The sequence below is a fragment of the Macadamia integrifolia genome, chromosome 8 (assembly GCF_013358625.1).
Source record: "Macadamia integrifolia cultivar HAES 741 chromosome 8, SCU_Mint_v3, whole genome shotgun sequence".
In the NCBI taxonomy this organism is placed as follows: Eukaryota; Viridiplantae; Streptophyta; class Magnoliopsida; order Proteales; family Proteaceae; genus Macadamia; species Macadamia integrifolia.
Window position 1 is genome coordinate 16,360,922 of NC_056564.1, and position 20,866 is coordinate 16,381,787.

At 37.3% G+C, this 20,866-nt stretch overlaps 1 protein-coding gene across 3 annotated transcripts; it reads left to right on the forward strand.

Moving 5' to 3' along the window:
- The first annotated feature begins 1,008 nt into the window (after nucleotides 1–1,008).
- LOC122086378 (putative F-box protein At4g22170) lies at nucleotides 1,009–12,814 on the forward strand. 3 transcript variants are annotated; one of them, XM_042655150.1, is made up of 2 exons: nucleotides 1,009–2,309; nucleotides 12,566–12,814. In XM_042655150.1, the coding sequence occupies exon 1, from the start codon at nucleotides 1,094–1,096 to the stop codon at nucleotides 2,303–2,305; it is 1,212 nt and encodes a 403-aa protein (XP_042511084.1). In that variant the 5' UTR covers nucleotides 1,009–1,093; the 3' UTR covers nucleotides 2,306–2,309; nucleotides 12,566–12,814. The 3 variants fall into 3 exon arrangements, with proteins under 3 accessions (XP_042511084.1, XP_042511086.1, XP_042511085.1); XM_042655152.1 differs by having other exon boundaries at nucleotides 1,009–1,585; XM_042655151.1 differs by lacking the exon at nucleotides 12,566–12,814 and adding an exon at nucleotides 6,598–8,011.
- The last annotated feature ends 8,052 nt before the right edge of the window (nucleotides 12,815–20,866 follow it).

Genomic DNA, 20,866 nt, shown 5'->3' on the forward strand with positions numbered 1-20,866 from the left:
GCTAAACAAGATACAAATGATAAATAAATAGGATACATATTTTTTTAAAAGCTTCCCAACCAGCTAATGTACCATTTTTTAGGCCGTCGTAGGTGTGGCATGGAAGATTCCGTCCACATTGGTGACATGGGAAAACCTTTCCCATAAATTTTATCACTACGATTCCATTGCTTAGAAATACTTGAAACGAAGAGACCTTTATGTATGGGACTATCTAAATAACACCTCTATAGGTGTATTTATGGTATATTATGGGGGAATACTGAGATTTTCCTATTAGGTATATGAATCACCTATTTTATTTGAAGGGTCTTTTTGTCATTTCAAATTTTTGGGTAAGGGTACTTATGTTGTTTTACAACCATCCTTTTTAATTTATTCTCCTCTTGTTTAGGAGCGGTTATTCTCTGTAGTGAGTACGGCGGTGTGGTGAGTATCAAATAGCCGAGAGTATTTGGGCACGTGCCTCGAGGTCGTCTCTGCCATCCGATGCTCACCACACTGCCACTTTCACTATAGATAATGTTTTCACTTTTCACCTTATTTAAGGGAGGAAGTGTTTTTTATAAAAAGAATGTGATTCTACACATGTACAGGGACCAATGAGAACGCATGAGCAGGAAGTATCTACATAAACCTTATTTTTCCTTTCATAAGATAGGTTATCATTTCACCCTCATGTAAATCATATATTTTAGGGAGAAGGTACACAATGTCCCACATTTTCGACTTATTTAAATAGGGAAGGTATAGTCCTACCAACTTTTTTTTCTTAAATATGGAATAAAACCCAACCCAACTGGCCCCACGCTGGCACTTATTACTTACATTCCAAATAGTTCACTCTCTGTATGGCATGCAGGACTGTACAGCTAACGACGTCGTCATATTACACAAGTGTCTGAAGGACGCTCCCATTAGAATGGTACACATGTCAGCTCAATGCAGCAACTGACAGAAGAGAATTAGAACTGCTAAATCCACTTAGATATTATCAGAAGAGTGAGCCCTAATTATACGTCCAACAACGTCACCTCCACCACCACCACCACCACCTCCTCATCCTCTGAGAATCAGTCCCCCCTGAGAGTTGATGGATGCAAGAAACGCTTTAGTCTTCATGGGAGAGATGATCAGCTCATCTAAGAAGAAAAACAAGATGGAAGAAACTGAAGAAGGCAGCTCAAAATGGACTGATCTTCCAGATCACATCAATGGTTTGATAGCTGATCGTCTTGCCTTCCCAGATATTTTCCGATTCGGTTCTGTTTGTCCGTCATGGAGATCAATCTCATACGAAACCAGGAGGCGTCGCAGCCTCTCTTCTAAACCCTACAATCCATTAGTTTTGTTCGAATACAATCTGAGGAGAGGAACTTTCGGATTCTTCAGCTTTGAAGATAACAAAGTTTACTGGATAAATCTCAAAGGAGCTCCAGCCATACAATGCGTAGGATGCTCACAAGGTTGGTTAGTTATGGTGGCGCCGCTCGGCACATTAAGCTATGCATGGAATCCCTTCACCGGAGATCGAATCACCTTTCAAACCATCCATAATGTGACTGCGTTTGAAGACTTATCAAAGGTGATGTTCCTTTCAAACCCATTCGATATCGATTCGAAGAAGTTAAACAATAACTGTATCGTAGTTGATTTGAACTCAACCGAGCTGAAGATATGTAAGCTCGGAGAGAGGGCTTGTACTGTCCTGAAATTGAATGGACATGGACTGTTCATAGGTAGTCTTATGCTTTTTAAGGGAGAGATTTATGCAGTGACTGCAAAGGGAGAGTTATGGATCATCAACTTGGTAGGTTTTAAACCTAGTTTTAGAAAATGCGAAATTTCTTTCGACGTAAATGTTCCGAATGCTCATGAATATCAGGTAGAATGTTACCTGGTAGAATATGAAGAGAAGTTGTTATTGGTTATAAGGTTCAAGAGGAGATTGATTAGAAGAACAGTCAGATTTATGATTTACAGTTTAACAGAAACTTATCCTAAGGATCCTAAGGGTAATGTTTCGAAAAATGCTGTATATATAGGGAAAGAAGTGCCCTTTCTAGCTGGTGATCAAGCTTTGATCATAGGGAGATTCTGTTGCAAATCTATGTCAACTACGGAATGTCAATGGCTGCAAGGGAACTCTATTTACTTCACTGATGATAGAATTCTAAGTTCTATGGTTCCTGAATATCCAGAGAAGGGTATTTACAATCTTAAGACTGGGCTAATTACTCCTTATCTCCCATTTGATTTGCATCCATTTAACATGCCTCACATTTGGATCACTCCATCAATTTGAAAAGGTATTTTATGTAACTTTTCAATTAATTGCTTATTTCTTTCTTTTAACATAAATTATATTTTAGCGAAAAAATAAAAGAGTTTACCTTCGAATCATATAGCTGCATTATGTTGTTTGATCTTGGATATGTATCCTTGGATTTATTGTATTATCTTCATGCTTGAAATAATGTTCGTTTTCATTATGTGGTAATCTTTTGTTTAGCTAACAGCAATGCCGAAGGTGAAACTTAAGATTACGTATTAGTCTCTGTTTATATCCCTAGACGTTAATCCTTGTAAATTAAAGTATTGTTATCCTGTACAGATATTTCCCTTTTTTAATATACTGATAACATAAAATATAAATAGTGTTGTTTTCCTTTATCTAATTGATGGTTATAATGCAAAATGAAGCCCATGAGTGCCATGTTTATGCATCTTTAGGGAAATATATATATATATATATATATATTGAAAGATCATAACATTTATTGTTGTTCTATTTCAAAAAGGTGGAAATGAATTGCTAAAAATTTCATTCTTTAACGAGAATCTCCATTTGTTAAGTTTCCATGTAAAATGACGGAAACACTATATGTTTTAACGTAAATTACAAACACCACAATGACAAAACAGAAAAATTTTACATGGAAAATATTATTTATGCGAAAAAAATTATAATGAAACAAAACAAATCTCCTTACATGAGAAATGTAGCAACAAAGTTTGTTAGATTGATGAACATATCTTAAATCCTAACCAACTAGAACTATGAAAATATTGATATGACGAAGAATGAATCTGAGGGAGGGTCAGTAAAAGAAAAAAAACCAATACATGATGGCTGTTGTCATCCGAAAGAATGACATAGATGTAATACGTCTACTCAAGGTTGTTAGGAAACCCAAACTTTACAACTTGAATTGATGCAGTATCGGAAGGTAGGGTTTGGGGAAGGGTGTTAAAATCTTTGAGACAATTTATAGGGGAGAAATCTTGTAAGTAGAATTGTAAAGCTAATAATATTCGAGGACAATTGACTGATTCGTTGAAAGGTGAGTTATTTCTTACACTACAAGAAAAGCGCCAATGGCCGTACTTCTAGAATTCGGATCACGTTCACGTACGAGAACAATCTCGTATGCTCTTGATCCATGGATTTGAAATCTATTAAATGAAGAGAGAGAAATTGGATTCCAAATCCACACCAGGGTCGTACGAGATTATTCACGTACGTGAACCTAATCCGATCCCGTGCTTCTATGATACTCTTAATTAATGCACTAAGACAGTAATTTCTTGCCAATACTAGATAGTCACAACTTAGGTATTACACAACGGTTGTAGAATTTTGCCTTTAAAGCTCAAGCTTTCCATAATGCCTCTAATAGTATACCATTTGAGGCAATAATATAAAATCATCACTAAAACTGCACTTTTAAAGTTGGTACAATTCTACCACCTCTAATAACTTTTTTTAATTATAAGAATAAAAATCTACATAAACCGCCACAAATAACAAAATGCCTTAAATAATTAGTGGCGGTTCAGAGGCCTAAGGGGTAGTCGAGTTGGCAAGGGACTTTCACCTCAAGAAGCATGTGATTCTGAGTTCGACTCCTTTTACATCCTTAGGGCCACTCACACAGGTGTGTTATTGCTCTTCACTGCTTTCGATGAAAGTTGAATGATTCTCATTCAAGCCTGGTATGACCCGGTCCATGCAGTTGTGGGGTCAGTATGGGTCCACGGGACTAGTCAGGCTGAAGGCCTGGATACCCGTGGTTAGCAAAAAAAAAGTGGCAATTTATTTTATTTGCCTCTAACTATGGACCTTTAGTGGCGATAATTTTTTACCGTAGTTGAATGCATATGAAAAGAACAAATACCTTAGCATTTAATGGTGCTTTATTAACTCTACCTCTGCCTCTAACTATAGATCAATAGTGGCAAAAAAGTACAGAACTACCCCATTAGGGGACAGAAGGGGTACTCCCCCAACATGGAAAGTGAAATAAGTTATATTACAACAGATGGATTTGCAAACCCCAGGAGGAAACAATGTGACAAAGCATTTCACTGCTCATACAAGTAGAGTGGAGGTGGTTGGCTTTGGATTTAATTTCAAAATTGATGGACCTCCAAATTCGCTTCCAATTAGAGGATGTGAAAATCCATCTCCACTTATTCCTTTCCGATCCTTCGCAGTAGATGGTGGTATAAAAGGTCATCTTAATTTTTTTTTCCTAGTAAAGGCCTTCTTAATTAACCACAACATTACAAATCTGCCTATTATTTAATAAACCTTACGAGCAAAATCTTAAACTACTAACGTCGTTTTATTAAATCTTCCTCTATAAATGACTACTATTTAATTCAATAAAAGAAAGAAACCCTAAGAAATTAGTGGATTTTTGATATTATCGCCTTTAACCTTTAGCAAAGTAATTATTTGTCTCCATTAAATACCTATTATTTAATTCCATAGGGCAAGGGGAGATGGGAGATGCTAGGGAGAGCTTATGGTTAGAGATGGGATGTGCAGGTGAGAGTGTAGTGGGGAGAGGGGATGGGGTTAAAGGGAATCGGGGAGGGGCTGTGGGGATGGAATAAGGTTGTTTTGCATGGCATCAGCGGGAAGGAGGCAAGTCCAAGGAGTTTCAAGGGGAAGAAGAGGGCGGGGCAAGGAGTTGGGGTAGTGTGGGGAGTTTTAGGGGTGGGTTGATTTGGGGAGGTCAATGGTATTGTTGGGAGCAGGTTGAGAGGGTGTGTGGGCTACTGGAGCTAGTAGGTGTTGGGCGGATTTAGTTTAATTACGGCATTCCTTGGATTTTTCATGCAACAGTGGAATCATTATATGCCTTTTTAGGCTCAGATTCAGTGGAAGATTTCATATTGTTATAGAGAAGGGAAAGTGATCTTCTCTAATTTTACCTTAGCATTGGAGTTGACTAATCATATGTTTTCAAAGTCATTTGGTGATAGTTTGGGATTAAAGCCGGATGTGCAAAAAGGCATATGACACCATTGAGTGCTCCTTCCTTTTTTATGTTATGTATGAGTACGGGGATTTATTGTATACAGTGGATCCTATTATCCAATATGCTCTTAATTCTTGTTAATGGTGGCCCAATCGGTTTTTCCAGTACGAAACGAGGGCTTTGGCAAGGGGATCCACTTTCTCCCATGTTATTTATTTTGGCTGAAGAGGCTCTATGTCATGGCATATCTTTCTATCGGGTTGAAGGAAAAATTCATGTAGTGCCAGGTCCAAGGAATGATCAGGTTCCTACTCACTTGATGTATGTTGGTAATATTATTTCTATTTATTAATGCTGATATCAAGAGCATGAAGTGTTTGAAGCCCTTCTTGATGATTACCAACATATTCAGGGCAGTCAATCAATCTCGAAAAAAGTAAGCTATTTTTGGATGAGATTCCATTGGCCAAGAAAAGAAGAATTAAAGAAATTCTTCGCATTCCAAAGTACAACTTTCCTACTCAGTATCCTGGGGGTGGAGTTGTTCAAGGGGAAGGCTATCCATGGTAGACTATCTACAGATGATTTGGTTGAACTATGAAATGAAATTAAATCACTTTCTCCTCATTCGCATGGCTTTGCATCTTCCATAGGTGACTTGTTATATATGCAAGAAGGCTTGGCTAGCAAACAAATTACGAAGCAGAGTTCTTACGCCTGGTGCATGGTTTGAATTTTGCAAAAGAACTGGGAATTCGTAAGTTATGGGTGGAATATCACTCGGTGGTGGTGGTGGTTTTTATTTCTTCCAAGTTTATTCCACGGTGTGTGCTCCAAGATTTCTTGTAGCTTTAGCCTTTTCTAGCCTCTATTGAGTGGAAGATTTGTCATTGCTTTATAGAGGCCAATCCAATCTCAGATTTTCTTTCTAAATCAGTCACAAAGAATGATGTTCATCGTCAATTGCAAGTTTTCCTTCTGTGGTGCATTATAAGCTTGAGATAGATGCTAATTGTAGACAAAGATTTCGAATATACTTTGGATCCCCTATTGATGGCAATGCTAAAAGTGGGGGAGTCGGAATTGCATTTTTGTTGGAGTATCTAGTTTTGAATCCCACCAATATTCTTTTTTTTTTCCCCCTTTTAATACAAATGGTCCTTTAGCGAAAAAAAGTTGACTGCTAGAGGTTTCTAATTATATTGATCTATTTGATTTCATCACCTATGTTAAATAAAGGCTTTATCTTTTGACAAACGGGTTTTTCGGATCTTGCTATCATATTTTTTAATAGTTTCAAGGATTATTCTTTCATTCAATGTTGCAGTGCGAGATCTAGATCCAGAGTGGGTAAGTTCTTCCTTTATTCAGATCGTCAAAGGCATCATGGATGAGGTGCAAAGGCGTGGTCCAGGAAAGAGAGATAGAATAAAATCGCGCCTAGACTAGCAAAGGTGTTCCAAGCTGACATCACGGTCCCAAGATGGCGAGTCAAGGGAGTGGGGAGATATCTTGGCTGCCGCCAAGGGATGGATGGTGGAAATTAAATTGTGATGGGTCATCTCTGGATAATCCAGGAAGAGCAAGGGCCAATGGAATTATAAGAGACAGTAATGCGCAGATGGTCTTGTACTACAACTCTTTCTTAGGGAATGCAACTAGCTTCCAAGCTGAATTTTATTCGTTGTTTGAAGGTATCGAAAGAGCGAGAGAGATGAACTGTAAGTCTTTGTGGGTTAAATGTGATTCGGTATCAGGGGTTATGATGGTGCAAAGGGGTTTGGTGCCATGGTTTGTCTGGCAGAAGTGGGCGCTTCTCTCTTTTCTCAAGAGTATCCGCTGGAAAATTACTCATTGCTATCGGGAAGCAAATCCCATAGTGGATTTTCTTGCAAATACGGCAGCCAAGAAGGAAGCAACTTCACCAATTTTGATGTGGCCTTCGGAGATATTACAATATTTTCTGGATGATGTGATGGGCATGTCGCGTTATAGATTCTACTAGTGTAATTTTACTTTCATGATGCCTCATCCTCCTCCTTGTTGATGGCAATGCCGAAGGTGGGGAAGAGTTCTGGGACTACATTGGTTGTTTCTCTTCTTCTCTGTTCTTTTATTTATTTCCCCGGTGTTTAGGGTTCATTGTACAATTTTCACTCTCTTATTAATATACATGATCTTTTAGAGAAAAAAAAAATCTAGATCCAAAGGAATTCCCAAGGGCTTTTTTTAGGCATTGTTGTGAGGTGGTAGCTGATAACGTCTATAATGTAATCAAATATTTTTTTTTGGTCGAGATGCGTGCCAAAAGGAGTTAATAATAATTCTTTTTTATTTTGATCCTAAAGACAGAGGGAGTTGTGATGCTGGACAAGTTCAGGCCCCTTTGTATGGGGAATTACTTCTGTAAAATTTTACAAAAAATCATGGCAACAACATTGCCGTATCTTCTCCCTGAACTTATCTCTGAAGAACAGAGGGGCTTTCAGATTGGAAAGGTTATCCATACCAAATTAGTTTGACATCGAAATTGGCGATCATAATGTTCTCAACAACTCAAGGAGGAGGAATGGGGATTAAAATAGACATTTAGAAAGCTTATGACACACTTTCTTGGAATTTTCTATTTCATATAGTGAGAAGAATTGGATTTTCAAAAAATTGGATAAACAGGGTGTGTCAGATCTTAGCCACTTCGAGAATATCTATTCTCTTCAATAGTGGTTCGGAGGGGTTTTTTTTTGGTGTGGAGAGAGGGCTCCGTCAAAGTGATCCGATATCGTTGATTTTATTCATCTTAGCGGAAGAAGTTCTATGTAAAGGGCTCCGATCTCTTATTCAAGAAAAAAGAGATTAAAACCTTACAAGGGCCAAGGGGGTCATTTGTTGTTTGTTGATGGTATCTTTATTTTCATGAATGCATCCATATGGTATGTTAGGAAACTTAATGAATTGAATTTTCTGGGCAGAGAGACAATCTTGACAAAAGTAAGTTCTTCCTGGGTCGAATCCACTCATCCAAGAAGCAATGCATATCTCGCACACTTGAAATTTCAATCCGTAACTTTTCACCAAATATCTAGGAGTGGAAATTTTTGAAGGGAGGGTCAAGAAGGATTCCTTGATGCTAGAGCTTATGGTGGGATGGAAAGGAAAAATGCTATTCATTGTAGGGAGAGTGGAACTTGTTAGATCTATCATCTTTGGGGGCTGGTGCATAATTTTTCGATTTACTGGTGGCCTTTCTCCCTATTAAAAATAATGGAGAAATGGATGCGAAACTTCATTTGGATTGGAGATGTGGATTCCTCAAAAGCTATAATGGTAAAATGGGATCAAGTTTGTAAGCGAAGGAATGAAGGTGGGCTTGCAATTCAAAGACTTCATAATTTGAATAAAGCTCTGCTCTATAAGCAGGTTTGGGAGGTCAAGCATGGGAACAATTTCTAAATTCTATAGGAGCATTAAAAAGGAGCTACGAATCATCATCAATATGTCCTGGAATTTGAATAGAATGTGGAAGTATCTAGCAAGGAGAGATGGATTGTGGGAAATAGAAACACAAATGTTTTTTTGGAAAGATGGGTGGGTAGGGGAAGCTTTAATTGAGATGCAAATACATTTCATAATGCAAAATTAAAGGTTGCTACTTTTATTTTGGACTTTGAATGGCGGCTTTCGGAGGTACATTCTAGTATTCTGAGAAATGTCTTTACTACATATAATTCGGTAAATGTTCCTTAATATGATGTGGAGGGTAGATGTGTTTGGACTCGCACTCCCACAGGGAAGTTTAGGGCTTTCTCGGATTGCAATGAAATTCATCGGGAAAACCCCAAATTCCCTTTGTTTTCCATTGTTTTGGGACAATTTTGCAACCTCAACCTCAATAGTTGAAATTTTTTTGGTGAATAGGAAGCAAAGTTTGAAACTAGCACTCCTGTTACTTGGCATGTTTCGATTAAGGAGAGTTTCTTTTGGATGCTCAAGGCAAGTCCAGATTTCAAATCAAATAAAGTTCTTTTGTTTCTTTGTTCGTCAAGGGTGTTGATCTCTCTTTCCTACTGATGGCAATATCGAAGGCAGGGGAGTGTTAGGTTTTGTGTGGTTACCAAGCTTGTTGGAGTTTCTAGCTTAGAGGCCATTGTTTCTTTTGTACATTATTTTCTCCCCTTTTTAATACAATGATCTTTTAGCTGGAAAAAAGTATAATAAATTTCTTGGAGATGATGTTGTTTGTGGGAAAAGTGTGCACTTAGTGTCTAAATGTAACATTTGTGATGAAGTTGGTGAGTCTATATCTCACTTTTCTTGAAATGCAAATTTGCCACAGAAGTTTGGGGGAAGTTCATTGATTACTTTGGCATATCATGGAATAACCACAACTGCGTGGCTGAGTCGGTTCAATGGTGGTTGATGAAAAGGATGATTCTGTTCGTGAAAGATCCTTGGGGAGGTGGGTTTAATTGTGGCGGAGAATATTTGGTGTGAGCGAAACGTGAGAAGATATGAAGGGAGATGTACATCCACTTTTAAAATCTTTGGTATGGTTAACAGAAACTTGCAGGAGGTTAAATTAAATTCAAAAGGGATTATAAAATTCCTTGTAAACTTTATTTGTTGTCAAAGACAGGGATTGCCGGCAAGTTTTCTTAAAGTCAACAATGAACTTTTATTAAAAGGAATGAAAGAATTATAAGAGCACAAACGAAAGCAACATAGAAAACCCTCAGGCCCAAACCACTATCAGTCTATCTATCCTCCTTTGGCATTTTCATCAGCAAACAAGAAAACTAGTCTCGAATTACACATCATGTAAATATGAAACGAGACTTTCCTAACGCATCCCAATTTATTTTAGCAATAGAAAAACATGGAGGTATCTCCTAATGTTAGATATTCTTGAATAACAACATGTTTTGCAAGCAGATTTGCCATTGAATTGACTCCCTTAAAGCAGTGAATTACCACCCAAAAGATCCTACCTGGATAGCTCTTATAAAATAACCATTGTTGGCGAAAGCACTATGGAATAGACTCTTTGTGGATACACCACACTAATGAATAAAAATCACACTCCACCCAAGTCCTAGATAAATCCAAAATCATAGCAAGCTTGATAGCTTCTAAGAACGCTATAAATTGGAGTTGGAGTAGGGAAGGAGGGATAGAGCTCAATGGAGCTTGTTAGGCTCTTGATATCATGTTAGATCATGAAACTTTAATGGATTTCATTGATGATATGAAGGGGTATTTATACAATGATACTAGTTGGACTTCCTATACATGGATGCTCAATACAAGGTAAACTACCCTAGATACAAGATTGTATTCTCATAATATGAGTAGGAGAATATTTGATATCATCTATAACTGAAAGGTATGACTCATGCAATCCAACCCATGTGGAACATGTGCAAAATGTGACTCACAATATGAGTATATCAAATATTTGAGAATATTTGATATCATCTATAACTAGAGGGTATAACTCATGGAATCCAACTCATGTGGAACATGCGAAAAATGTGATTCACATAATTATTATGCTCAATACACCACAAAGTCAAAACACTTTTGCTAGTAAAGTAACAGAATTATCTGTTGGTACCAAAACTAATGAACGATCTTGGACGTATCATTCTTTAGATTGTTTGGGATAAACCAATGATTGGTTGGGTGAAGCTTAATGTGGATGGTTGCTCTTTTGGCAACCCAGGAAGGGTTAGTGTGGGTAGTATTCTTTTAGGGGCCTTAGCAGGTGATCCAGGTTGTTTCCCGGCTCATCGGTATTAACAAAAGTTCCAACCTATTGTTCCATCCGTGCCCTACCAAGTGGCCATCAAGATTGCACATGGGGGAATTCTTGAGTCTGTTTAGATATTTCTTGGGATTTTTTCGAATTATTTTGCTGAATTTTGGGGTTTGGTGGAAGGCATACTTCATGCTATGAATCTTTGTGTATCGTTCCTATGGATTGAATCTAATGCTGAAGCTGTTGTGAAAACAGTCCAAGCAAAGACGATTCCTTAGTTTGTTATGCAGGACCGGACATAGCTTCAACTATTCCTCAACTCTATTACTTGGAAGATATCCCGTTGTTTTAGAGAAACCAATCTGGTGGCGGACTACCTCACTAAAGATACAACAAAGTCCGAAATTTCAGCAGCTTCAATGATTTTACTTCACTACATAATAAGAGAGCTTGTGTCTGACATTACAGTTAGACCAAGATTTAGATTTTGTAGTTAGCCTCTCAGGCCCTGCTGATGGCAATGTCAAAAGTGGAGATCCCTTGATCGCTAGTTTTCCTGGTGATTCTTCTTTTCCATTGTATTCTTTATTTCTTTTCTTTAATAATATTCTGATTTTTATTGAAAAAAAAATTGCTGCACATCAGCTCAGTCAGTCTAGGCCTGTAATGAAGTTCAAAGTTGTAGAAAGAATCTAGAGATTAAAAAAAAAAAAGGACTGCTAACAGTCCAGGTTCAATCTAGAATCCACACAACTAATATAGGACCAGAATAGAAGAATCGTAGGAGAAATTTTTTAATTCTCAAGAATAGAGAAAAAAAATTAAAAGAAATCAGACAAGGGATTAGATAGAAGCTAGCTAGGAGAAGATATTTGATAGAAAAAAACCAGAGAAAAAGAGAGAGGAAAGACCAAACCTGATCTCAAACAATAATAGAACTAGAAGAAGAAGAAGCAGTGAGAACACTAACGCATGCACTGACACAAGTAACCCATAAACAAGTTCCTAAGGCTGATAAACCCATCCATGGCCTAAAAGTAGACTTCCCAAGCCTAACCAGGCAGCCTTGGCTGCATCATATTGTTTTATTCCCCTTCTCTTCTTGCAATGGAATATTTATTCATACAAAAACAAAAAATCAAATTGCCAAAACCTCAGCCAACTTCTTTGTAGCTTCCAAAAGTTGGAAAGAACTTAAGAACCTGACAGTTAAAATTAGAGTTTGGCAACTTTAGGTTCTAAAATTGCCATAGTTAGAAGTTCACGAAATATCTAGGAAAAGATGACTTCAACCTCATATATATGCCTTTTCTCTGATCTCCTTCTCACTTTTTATTTATTAAGGAGCAAGGATTTACATTTTCTACTCTTGACTCAAACCTCATTAACCCCATGAATATATTCTTTATTATTTTATAATTAAAAATTCCAGTGAACTCAATTTATTTTTTGCTTTGGACTCATGGAATTACAGAATGGTGGAGTATTTTGGAATAAAAAAATCGTACAATCTTGTGTACTGAATTCAATACTTTGGCAGGGACTCTACTGATTTGGCAGAAGGTTGGGATCTCTGGAGTTGAACTGAGATATTGAATCAGACAAGCATCCTCGCTCTATGCTGAAGGTGATACCCAAAGTCATTTAGGAAGACTTTGGAGTCTTATAATTAATGGCAGAATTTTAGCCTTTCCATCTGTAATAAATAGTATCATACATTGGATAGTTATCATTAGTTTGATAAAACAGTTAGTAGACATCAATATATAGAAGCAACATTTGTGGTTGATAATTTGCTAATTATGCACTAAAATGAGGGATATATTTCATCTACTTTTTTTTTTTTAATTAAATTCTTCCATGCCTAGTTGACATTATATAAAGAATACATGAATGATTGTGTATTATATTTTAGTTTATAAGCAGATCATGCGGTGCGTGTTACAAAAGACACACTTCAAATAAAATAAAAAAATGAAAACTTGATGCACGAGGCTCCTGCATCCGCAAGGTCTGGGAGACGAGAGCTACGCAGTCTTATCCCAAGAATAATGAGAAGTTGTTTCGACTACTTGACCATCAAATCGCAACATTCATAACTTACATCTGACGCACTAGACCTAATGAAATCATTAACTCGGTTCCATGCTCTATATCTTTCTAAAAGACATTTGTGCTGGAACATACTTGATAGATAGACACTGAAGTGGACAACATGTGAATTCCAGTACCTACTTGTGGAGTGGAATGCTATCAACCTTAAACGTCAAAGGTGATGATGTGTTATTGCTTCTACATGTACATAGCTCCAGCAATATTCATCGGTGAGTCATTGAAAGTGGAATTTGGTTCCTTCTTTTACTGTTAGGTTGTAAGGGGGTGAGCTTGGGAGAAGGTGTTGTAGGGTGCAGTGACACAGGAAGGAGGCGGTCCAAGGTTGGGGCGGATTGGGTGAAGTTGGAGATGGGGTGGGGGGAGGTCATGTGGGTGGGAACAGTTAAGGGTGGGGAGGGATATTACAAAGGGGATGAGGGAAAGGAGTTGCAGAGGGTGAGGTGGGGAGCAGGGGCAAAGGCACAGAGTTGGGCCACATGCATGTCGGTGGCGGGTGGTGGGTGGTGGTGGCAGAGGTGGGAGTAGGGTGAATGCGAGGATGCAAGGGTGCGGGTGGTGCAAAGTGGTGGTGCAGGTGGTGGTGGTGGTGGTGACATGGGTGGGAGCAGGATGGAGGTGGGGGCGATGCACAGGTGAGGGTTAGGGTTGCGAGCTGGGTGGGGAAGCCGGTGGGTCTTTTTTTTTCTTTAATAACAATAAATTTAGTTCGGTAATAAACCTCCACAGAAAGTCCCCATTTTGCTCATTTTCAGATATATGTACATATATATTTCTTTTACTAACAGGATAAAAGATAATATATTAAAAGGAAAAGAAAATGTTTACAAAATTAACGTTTTAGCTAGGCATACCAAAATGAATACAATAAACATTAGCTATGAGTCTTCACCTTCGGCATTGCCATCAGTAGAAAAACTCAAGCATCACAATGCATTTAAGAAAATCTGAAATGAAGGCATGCATTACCATCTGCAAAATGTTTCGACTGCTTAACCACCAAATCAGTACATTCATAACATTTTAGATCTGTCTCTGTGAAGGGGTCTTCTAGTTTCTTCTCATTTGATTATTATCTCCATCTCTTCTTCTCTTCTTCAATATCTTTCCTCCAATCTTTGGATCAGTTGATCTTGTAGTTTTTCTTGATTTCTCTAAACTGGTAATCCTCAGATTGGTTAGAGATGAAGCGGATCGAGGTCGATCTTTGCGGAGGAACTTTTTGGCGTTGGTGATGGTTCTCTACTTTATTTAATTTGAAGTTTAGATACTTTTTCCCCCTTTTTTGTGTTTTTTGTTCTGTAGGTTTTGCTGTATGGAGAGAAATTTGTTGACTATGAGCGAGCTCTGGATTTTGTCGATGGTAGCTGAAGATCGGGTGATCTACCCCACGGACTTATTAAGCGCTTCTTCTGTGAATCTATCAACGTTAGATGAGTGGAGGCGATTGATGATGGCGGAGGAGGTTGCTTTCCGCAGAGACATGCATTCTCAGCCTTTTTGTGGAAATGAGGGAGTTTTTATCGGGCAAGTGGTAATTAGAGGTCCATTTTAGTTGTTTCCAGAAACGGCAAAACGAGTCCAACTGGTTTCATCTGGGTTGTTTCTGGGAACATAAATATGTTGAAATTTCAATTTCTGGTTCTAAAAACAGGTGAAACGAAACATTTTTACCAAACGCTTTTTATCCCGTTTCTCGGTTTCTAGGAACAAAAAACATGGAAATGCATTTCTGGAAACGTTGTCAAACGGTACCTAAATTAGTCTATTACAACTGATTCCAAACAACCACTGAAACTTCAAACAGGGAAAAAATTATATGTATTCTCCACAATTGCGGGCTACACATGACAAAACAAATGCATTCCACCACAAATGGAGCATATTGTGGTCAATGGGGCATCTCGCGAGGTTGGTGAGAAAACATGTGCATCTCACTACTCGTATTGTACGTGGGCAAAACCTACACATAACCCCTTGTTAGTAGGGTCGTAGACTCGTAATAGACCCAAAAAAGAATGAAAAAAATAACTTATCCACATGTCGTCCGCAAAATTAAATGCTCAAATACATTCAAACGACAACTCTTCTAAGGAAAGTAAGACAATGCAATACCCTAAAGCATAAGAATTTACACAAATAATATATAGCTGCAGTCATGACATATACCATTTATATGAGCATATGAAATCTCCAAAAAAGACATAAATCTCATCATGCCAAGTTCCATTTACCTCAACAATGCCCAAAAGTAACGTAAAATTCAATATGAAATCACTTGCTACCTATATGGATAAAGTAGTCAATCTCAGTACCTTCCTAGCATGATCCTTCATTGATTAAATATGTTCTCTCCTTTCAAAATATAATATCTCGCCCACTTATACTCAAAATTAATCTTAATAAATGTTTAAGATTGTGCTCTTAAGGTTTATCGAATCAAGGGAGGATTGGAAATCTTATGGTTGAATGGTTCTCCTTCAACCCCAATATGACTTAGTCTATATGATTGTGGGGTTAATATAGGCCCCCGGGACTAGTCAAGCCAAAGACCTAGATACCCGTCGTTTCCCAAAAAAAAAAAAAAAAAATAATCTTATGGTTAAGATGGCCTTTTGTGCCACCATCTATCATAAATGGTGGGAAAGGCAGAAGAGGAAGTGAACTTCCACATCTTATAATTTGGAGCTCCATTAACTTTGACATTAATTCAAAAAGTTAACAAACTCCACTCCCCTTGTCCGAACAATGAGACATTATTTCCTCTTGGAGTTTGCAAATCCGGTTATTATAATTTATTTTATTTTTATTTCTTCGTCTGCTGTCCTCTAATGAGGTAGTGTCATATATTTTTTTTTCTTCTTTTAATTCATTTTTTAATTACATTAAAAAATAATAGTCATTTAGTGGGAGTAACAATTACTGCCATTGGTCCATAGTTAGAGGCGAATTTATAAAACGCCATTAAATGCTTAAGGATATGTTCTTTCCATGTAATAAATGGTAGTCCTTCAGTAAAGGTCCTTAGTTAATTAGAGGTGAATATAAGAAACCACCACTAATTACACAATCACAAAAAGTATAATATCAATGGTAATAATTTTCTAAAATTTTGTGCCGTAAAGGTGAAATTCTACGACGTTGTGGCTGCGCTTGGTAGTCATTCAGTTCTAGAAACGACGTTTTGTGTCAAATTTCAGTTTTTTTTTTTTTTTGGTCAACATGCTGCTTTAAAACAAAAAAATGGTGTTGGTGAACTTGTTTCATAAATGATTATCCTAGTTGTTCACTTTTTTGTATTTTGGAACAAAACTGAAATGACGGAACAAGGCTTCGTTGTTCCATCAATTTGTATTTTTATTGTTTTTTTTTTTTCCTTTTTCGTTCCAAATAAATTGAAAAATACCAAGTTGACACCAAATGCTTTATTCTGTTTTTTTTTGTTTCCCTAGAATGGAAAAACATTTCTGGATGACTACCAAACGCAGCCTATGAAAGTTTAAATTGTGACTAGCTTGTTACTATTTAGTATTGGTATGGAATTGTTTCCTTGATAGTTAAAGAGTATCATAGAAGCACGTCCAACGAGCGCTTTTCTTGTAGTATCAGCATTAACTCATCATTTAGGGAATTAATTTAACGCCATCAGATATAATGTAATACCCTGCGCTAAGATTTAATTAATATATATATTTCCAAAAAAAAAAAATTAATATAACTTAAGTACGCCAGGCTAAGTTATATATTTATGTATTGGATTTTGTAGGAATACCATCAAAACTTTCCTCTCCTGGTGGTATTGTGGGATTTGAAGGGCGTTGATAGCAAAGGTAATAGAAAATTAGCCTGGTGTACTTAAGTTATAAGCAATGGTTCTCTCTATTTATTTAATTTGGGCTTGTTTTTCATTTATGGGCTTGGTGGCATAGTGGTTATATGTAAGTTTTCTTATGTTCTCAAGCCATAAATCTAATAAAGGTAAAATGGTCAGTGTATGGCAAGCCTATTTAAGGTCTTCTTTGGTATCATTTCTCTTTTTTTCTTTTTACCTATTTAACAAAAATCATTAATAAAAATCATTTTTTATCAACACAGAAAATGGGTGAAGACATTCCCTTCACCCATCTCTCTTATAACTTTCTTTTTCCACTTTGGATTGAAGAAGAGGGGGCAAGGGGCTCAGATGTATTACAAAGCAAATGATTACTTTACTCCATATTGGGACTTTAAGCATATGCTCATTGAAATTTAGTGCAAAAAAAACTGAAAATCATTTTTGGCTAAAACACATATATAATTGTTGATCTCTTTTGGGTTTTTGTGTTTTATCAATTTTTTTTTTAATAGAAACAAGCTCCATAAATGATACCAAATGCAGCCAAAACCATTTTTGTGAACAAAAGTCAAAAAGAAAAATGATACCAAAGAGGGCTAGTACCTTGAATTAGGGGGGTCAAGTAGTTGGGCCTAACCGGGTGCTTATTTAGCTAAATGGGTTTAGCTAGGGTGGACATGGTACCGTTGATAACCGGGCAAGTCGGCTTTGGATTTTATCGGGCTACCATAAACGGGCCTTAATTGGGCTACATACCTATTTAACTTTAAACGGGCCATCTTCAAAATTGGTCTCTTAACGGGCTTGAAGGGGAACACCAATAAAATGAAGCAAAGATGGGCATAACAAAGCAATATCCCATAGTTAAATGGATTAAGCCACAAATGAGCATAACAATTAAGTTATTAAGGCATTCAGTCTTCAACCTAGGGAACTCAAATCAATTAAACTATGCATCCACAATCCATGTTTAACAAGTTCAAATCAATCAACCTTTGTCTTAAAAAGAGATGAGTGTTCAATAACAACCACCATCTCAATTGTACATATCACAATAGCCTTAGCACTAAATATCAATAGTATTAAAAAAAAAAAAAATACCAGTATTATTAAGGTTGGGCTAGGTCAGGCTTAAAGGAGTTGGTTCAAGTCAAGCTTATAAATGTGTCGGGCCGATCGGGCAAGGTGGTTGCACCATGTACTACCTGTTTATCAATTGTACATATCACAATAACCTGACACGTTTATTAATCAGGTTGGTCTAGGTTAGACCATAAACGTGTTAGGCTCGATCACGCATCTCAATGCGGCCCTGAAATTGACACCCCTACTTTGAATAGTGATTTTACTGTAGCATGCGTTGGATCCTATTGACTATGAAAGAGGTGGATATAGGTATTATGGTCATTTCACCCCAATGGGGTAAGTTGCAATTACATAAAATTAAAGGGGGTCAAGAATAAATTAGAATAGTCATAGGGGTACCCAAGCCTAAGGAAAATATGAGAACTTACATCGAACCCAGTGAGTGGCCATTGAGGGCAAAATAGGATTTTCACAACTCAAGTTTTGAATATAGGAAAGGAAAATATATATTTTGTTTTCTTTCACCAAATTCTGTTTGAGAGAGAGAGAGAGAGAGAGAAAGAGAGAGAGAGAGAGAGAGAGAGAGAGTGAAGAGTGAAGAGTGAAGAGTGAAGAGAAAGGAGATCAAGGGAGAAGAAGAAATTGAGGGAGAACAAACTAAGGGAGGAAAGAGTTACAAGTGTAGGAGCTTTCTCATAGCTATGTTTTGTTTTAAGACTTGGAGCTCTACCAAAGTAAGAGTTTTTCTATTTGCTGCATGTAAGAGATTTTGAAAGAGAAAGAGAGAAGAAGATCAAGAAGACATAGGAGAGGGAAGGTGCATGCATTAAACTCAAACTTTAGACATTTGAGTTTCCCTTAGCTTGCAAGAGTTGTGAAGAAGGTAGAGTGAAAGTGAAGGTGATATTAAAAAGGATTTGATGAATTTAATACTTCAACTATAGCTTAGATCTTAGAAGCCCCAATTTCATATTAGGGTTCTTAACAAGTTATCCTTTGATTCGAAGTGTATGCATGTAGGTTTGATCAATTCATACCGATGGGGTTGGTAACCTAGTGGTGAAAATGCCCTCAATCCATCACCGTTTGAGTCGGTTGGTTGTAGGTTCGAGTCTTGGCATGCCTCACTATCGCCCATTGGTCCTGCAGAAGCACCCCTTGGAACTACAATAATGATTTAGAGTATATATTGATTGTACGTTGGGAATCCCTAGGGGGATACGTGGCTTATGTCAAGTGATCATTTGAGGTGTTTTATCAAGAAAGAAACTAAAAGGTGAGTCCTTGAGTGGAATAAACATGGTATCTATGGGACCGTTTGACAATGTTTATGCCGTTTCTATGTCAAGAAATGGCAGAAACATAAATTCGCGTTTCTGAGAACATAAATAGTTTTTTGGTGTTTGATAAAAGCTGTTTCTAAAAAAACGTTTCTTCTTCTTCTCTTTATCCTCCCCCTGATCACAAAGATGTCGAAAGAATACAGCAGACTGGAGACACTTGAAGTAGGGCTTGCAAGAACTCAAGCAGCAGTAAGAGAAGCTGGTCGGACTAGGAAGATTCAACTTGAGCTGCAATTATTGGCACCAATTCAGATTTTCTCTTAGACAAAACCCCTTTTTTGTCGTTCGTGTCTTTACTATTTAGCTTCAGAGCTCTTAAAGCTACTCCAATGGCGATATCGCAAGCTTCCGTTTCGAAACCCATCTCGTCGCCTAACAAGGACAAGAAGAAGGATAAGGAGGAGAATTCTCATTTTAATCTTAACCAATCTCATGCAGAATTAGATGCTGGACAGAGCCAATAGGAGGCACCACCATTGCCTTCTCAATCTCCTTGTTCTTCACCGTCAAAGTGCTTAACCTGAAACCTAAATTAGGGAATTGGGTTTCCTTCGTTTTTGTTAAATTTTGAATGAACCCGTTGCAGTGCCGACAAAAAACCATGGATTTTTCGTTGGCTTGTTAGAATCTAAAGAATGGCAAGCTTTGCACCATTAAGTTATGCCACAAGTGTCTCCTGAACAGGTAATTTCTTAGAAAGAAAACAATTGGGGGTTTTTGAAATATTTTTCTTCATATTTACTAGTTAGTTTCTATCTTCAGAGTTGCAGAGTCATGGAGTCGTTCGAGGTTGAGAAGAGGGGCGTGAGTTCACCCAAAATCCCTTCCTTCACTTGTTTATGGAAACGGTGACTTGTTTCACCATGTTCGTTTCTAGGAACAAAAATAACCATAAATTTTGATTTCTATTTATGAAAAAAAGGAGAAATAGAACAAGTTTGTCAAATGTTTTTTGTTCCATTTTTGTCGTTTCTTGACACAGAAACGGCAGAAACGCGTTAATTGAAACGTCATCAAACAGGTCCTATGTTTTTATCATATTAACCTCATGTGATGCATTCTACCAAAAAAACCTCATGTGATGCATGTATATGTGATGTTGAATTTGCTTATTTCATTTATGTTAATTTGAGCATGTTGAATGCAAGAACATGAATAAGGTGTATAGAATGATATGTACATGTTAATGGAATTTTTAAGACTTATGATTTGTGTGACGGGGTCACTGCGAATGGGTGCATATTGCATAAGGACATTGTAATACATACGAAATGATTCTATATAATATAATGTGAAATAAGTATTGAGATTGTGAGGGAAGGCAAACAATGTGTAGCTCCATTGGTCTAAAGGCGTTGTATGTTAATAGACATCTCTAGTTTGAGTCTCCTTGCAATTGATCTGCTACACGGGTTAGGTGTGCCTTTTTTTTTTAAACAAAACTGGAACGATGAAACTACCTTTT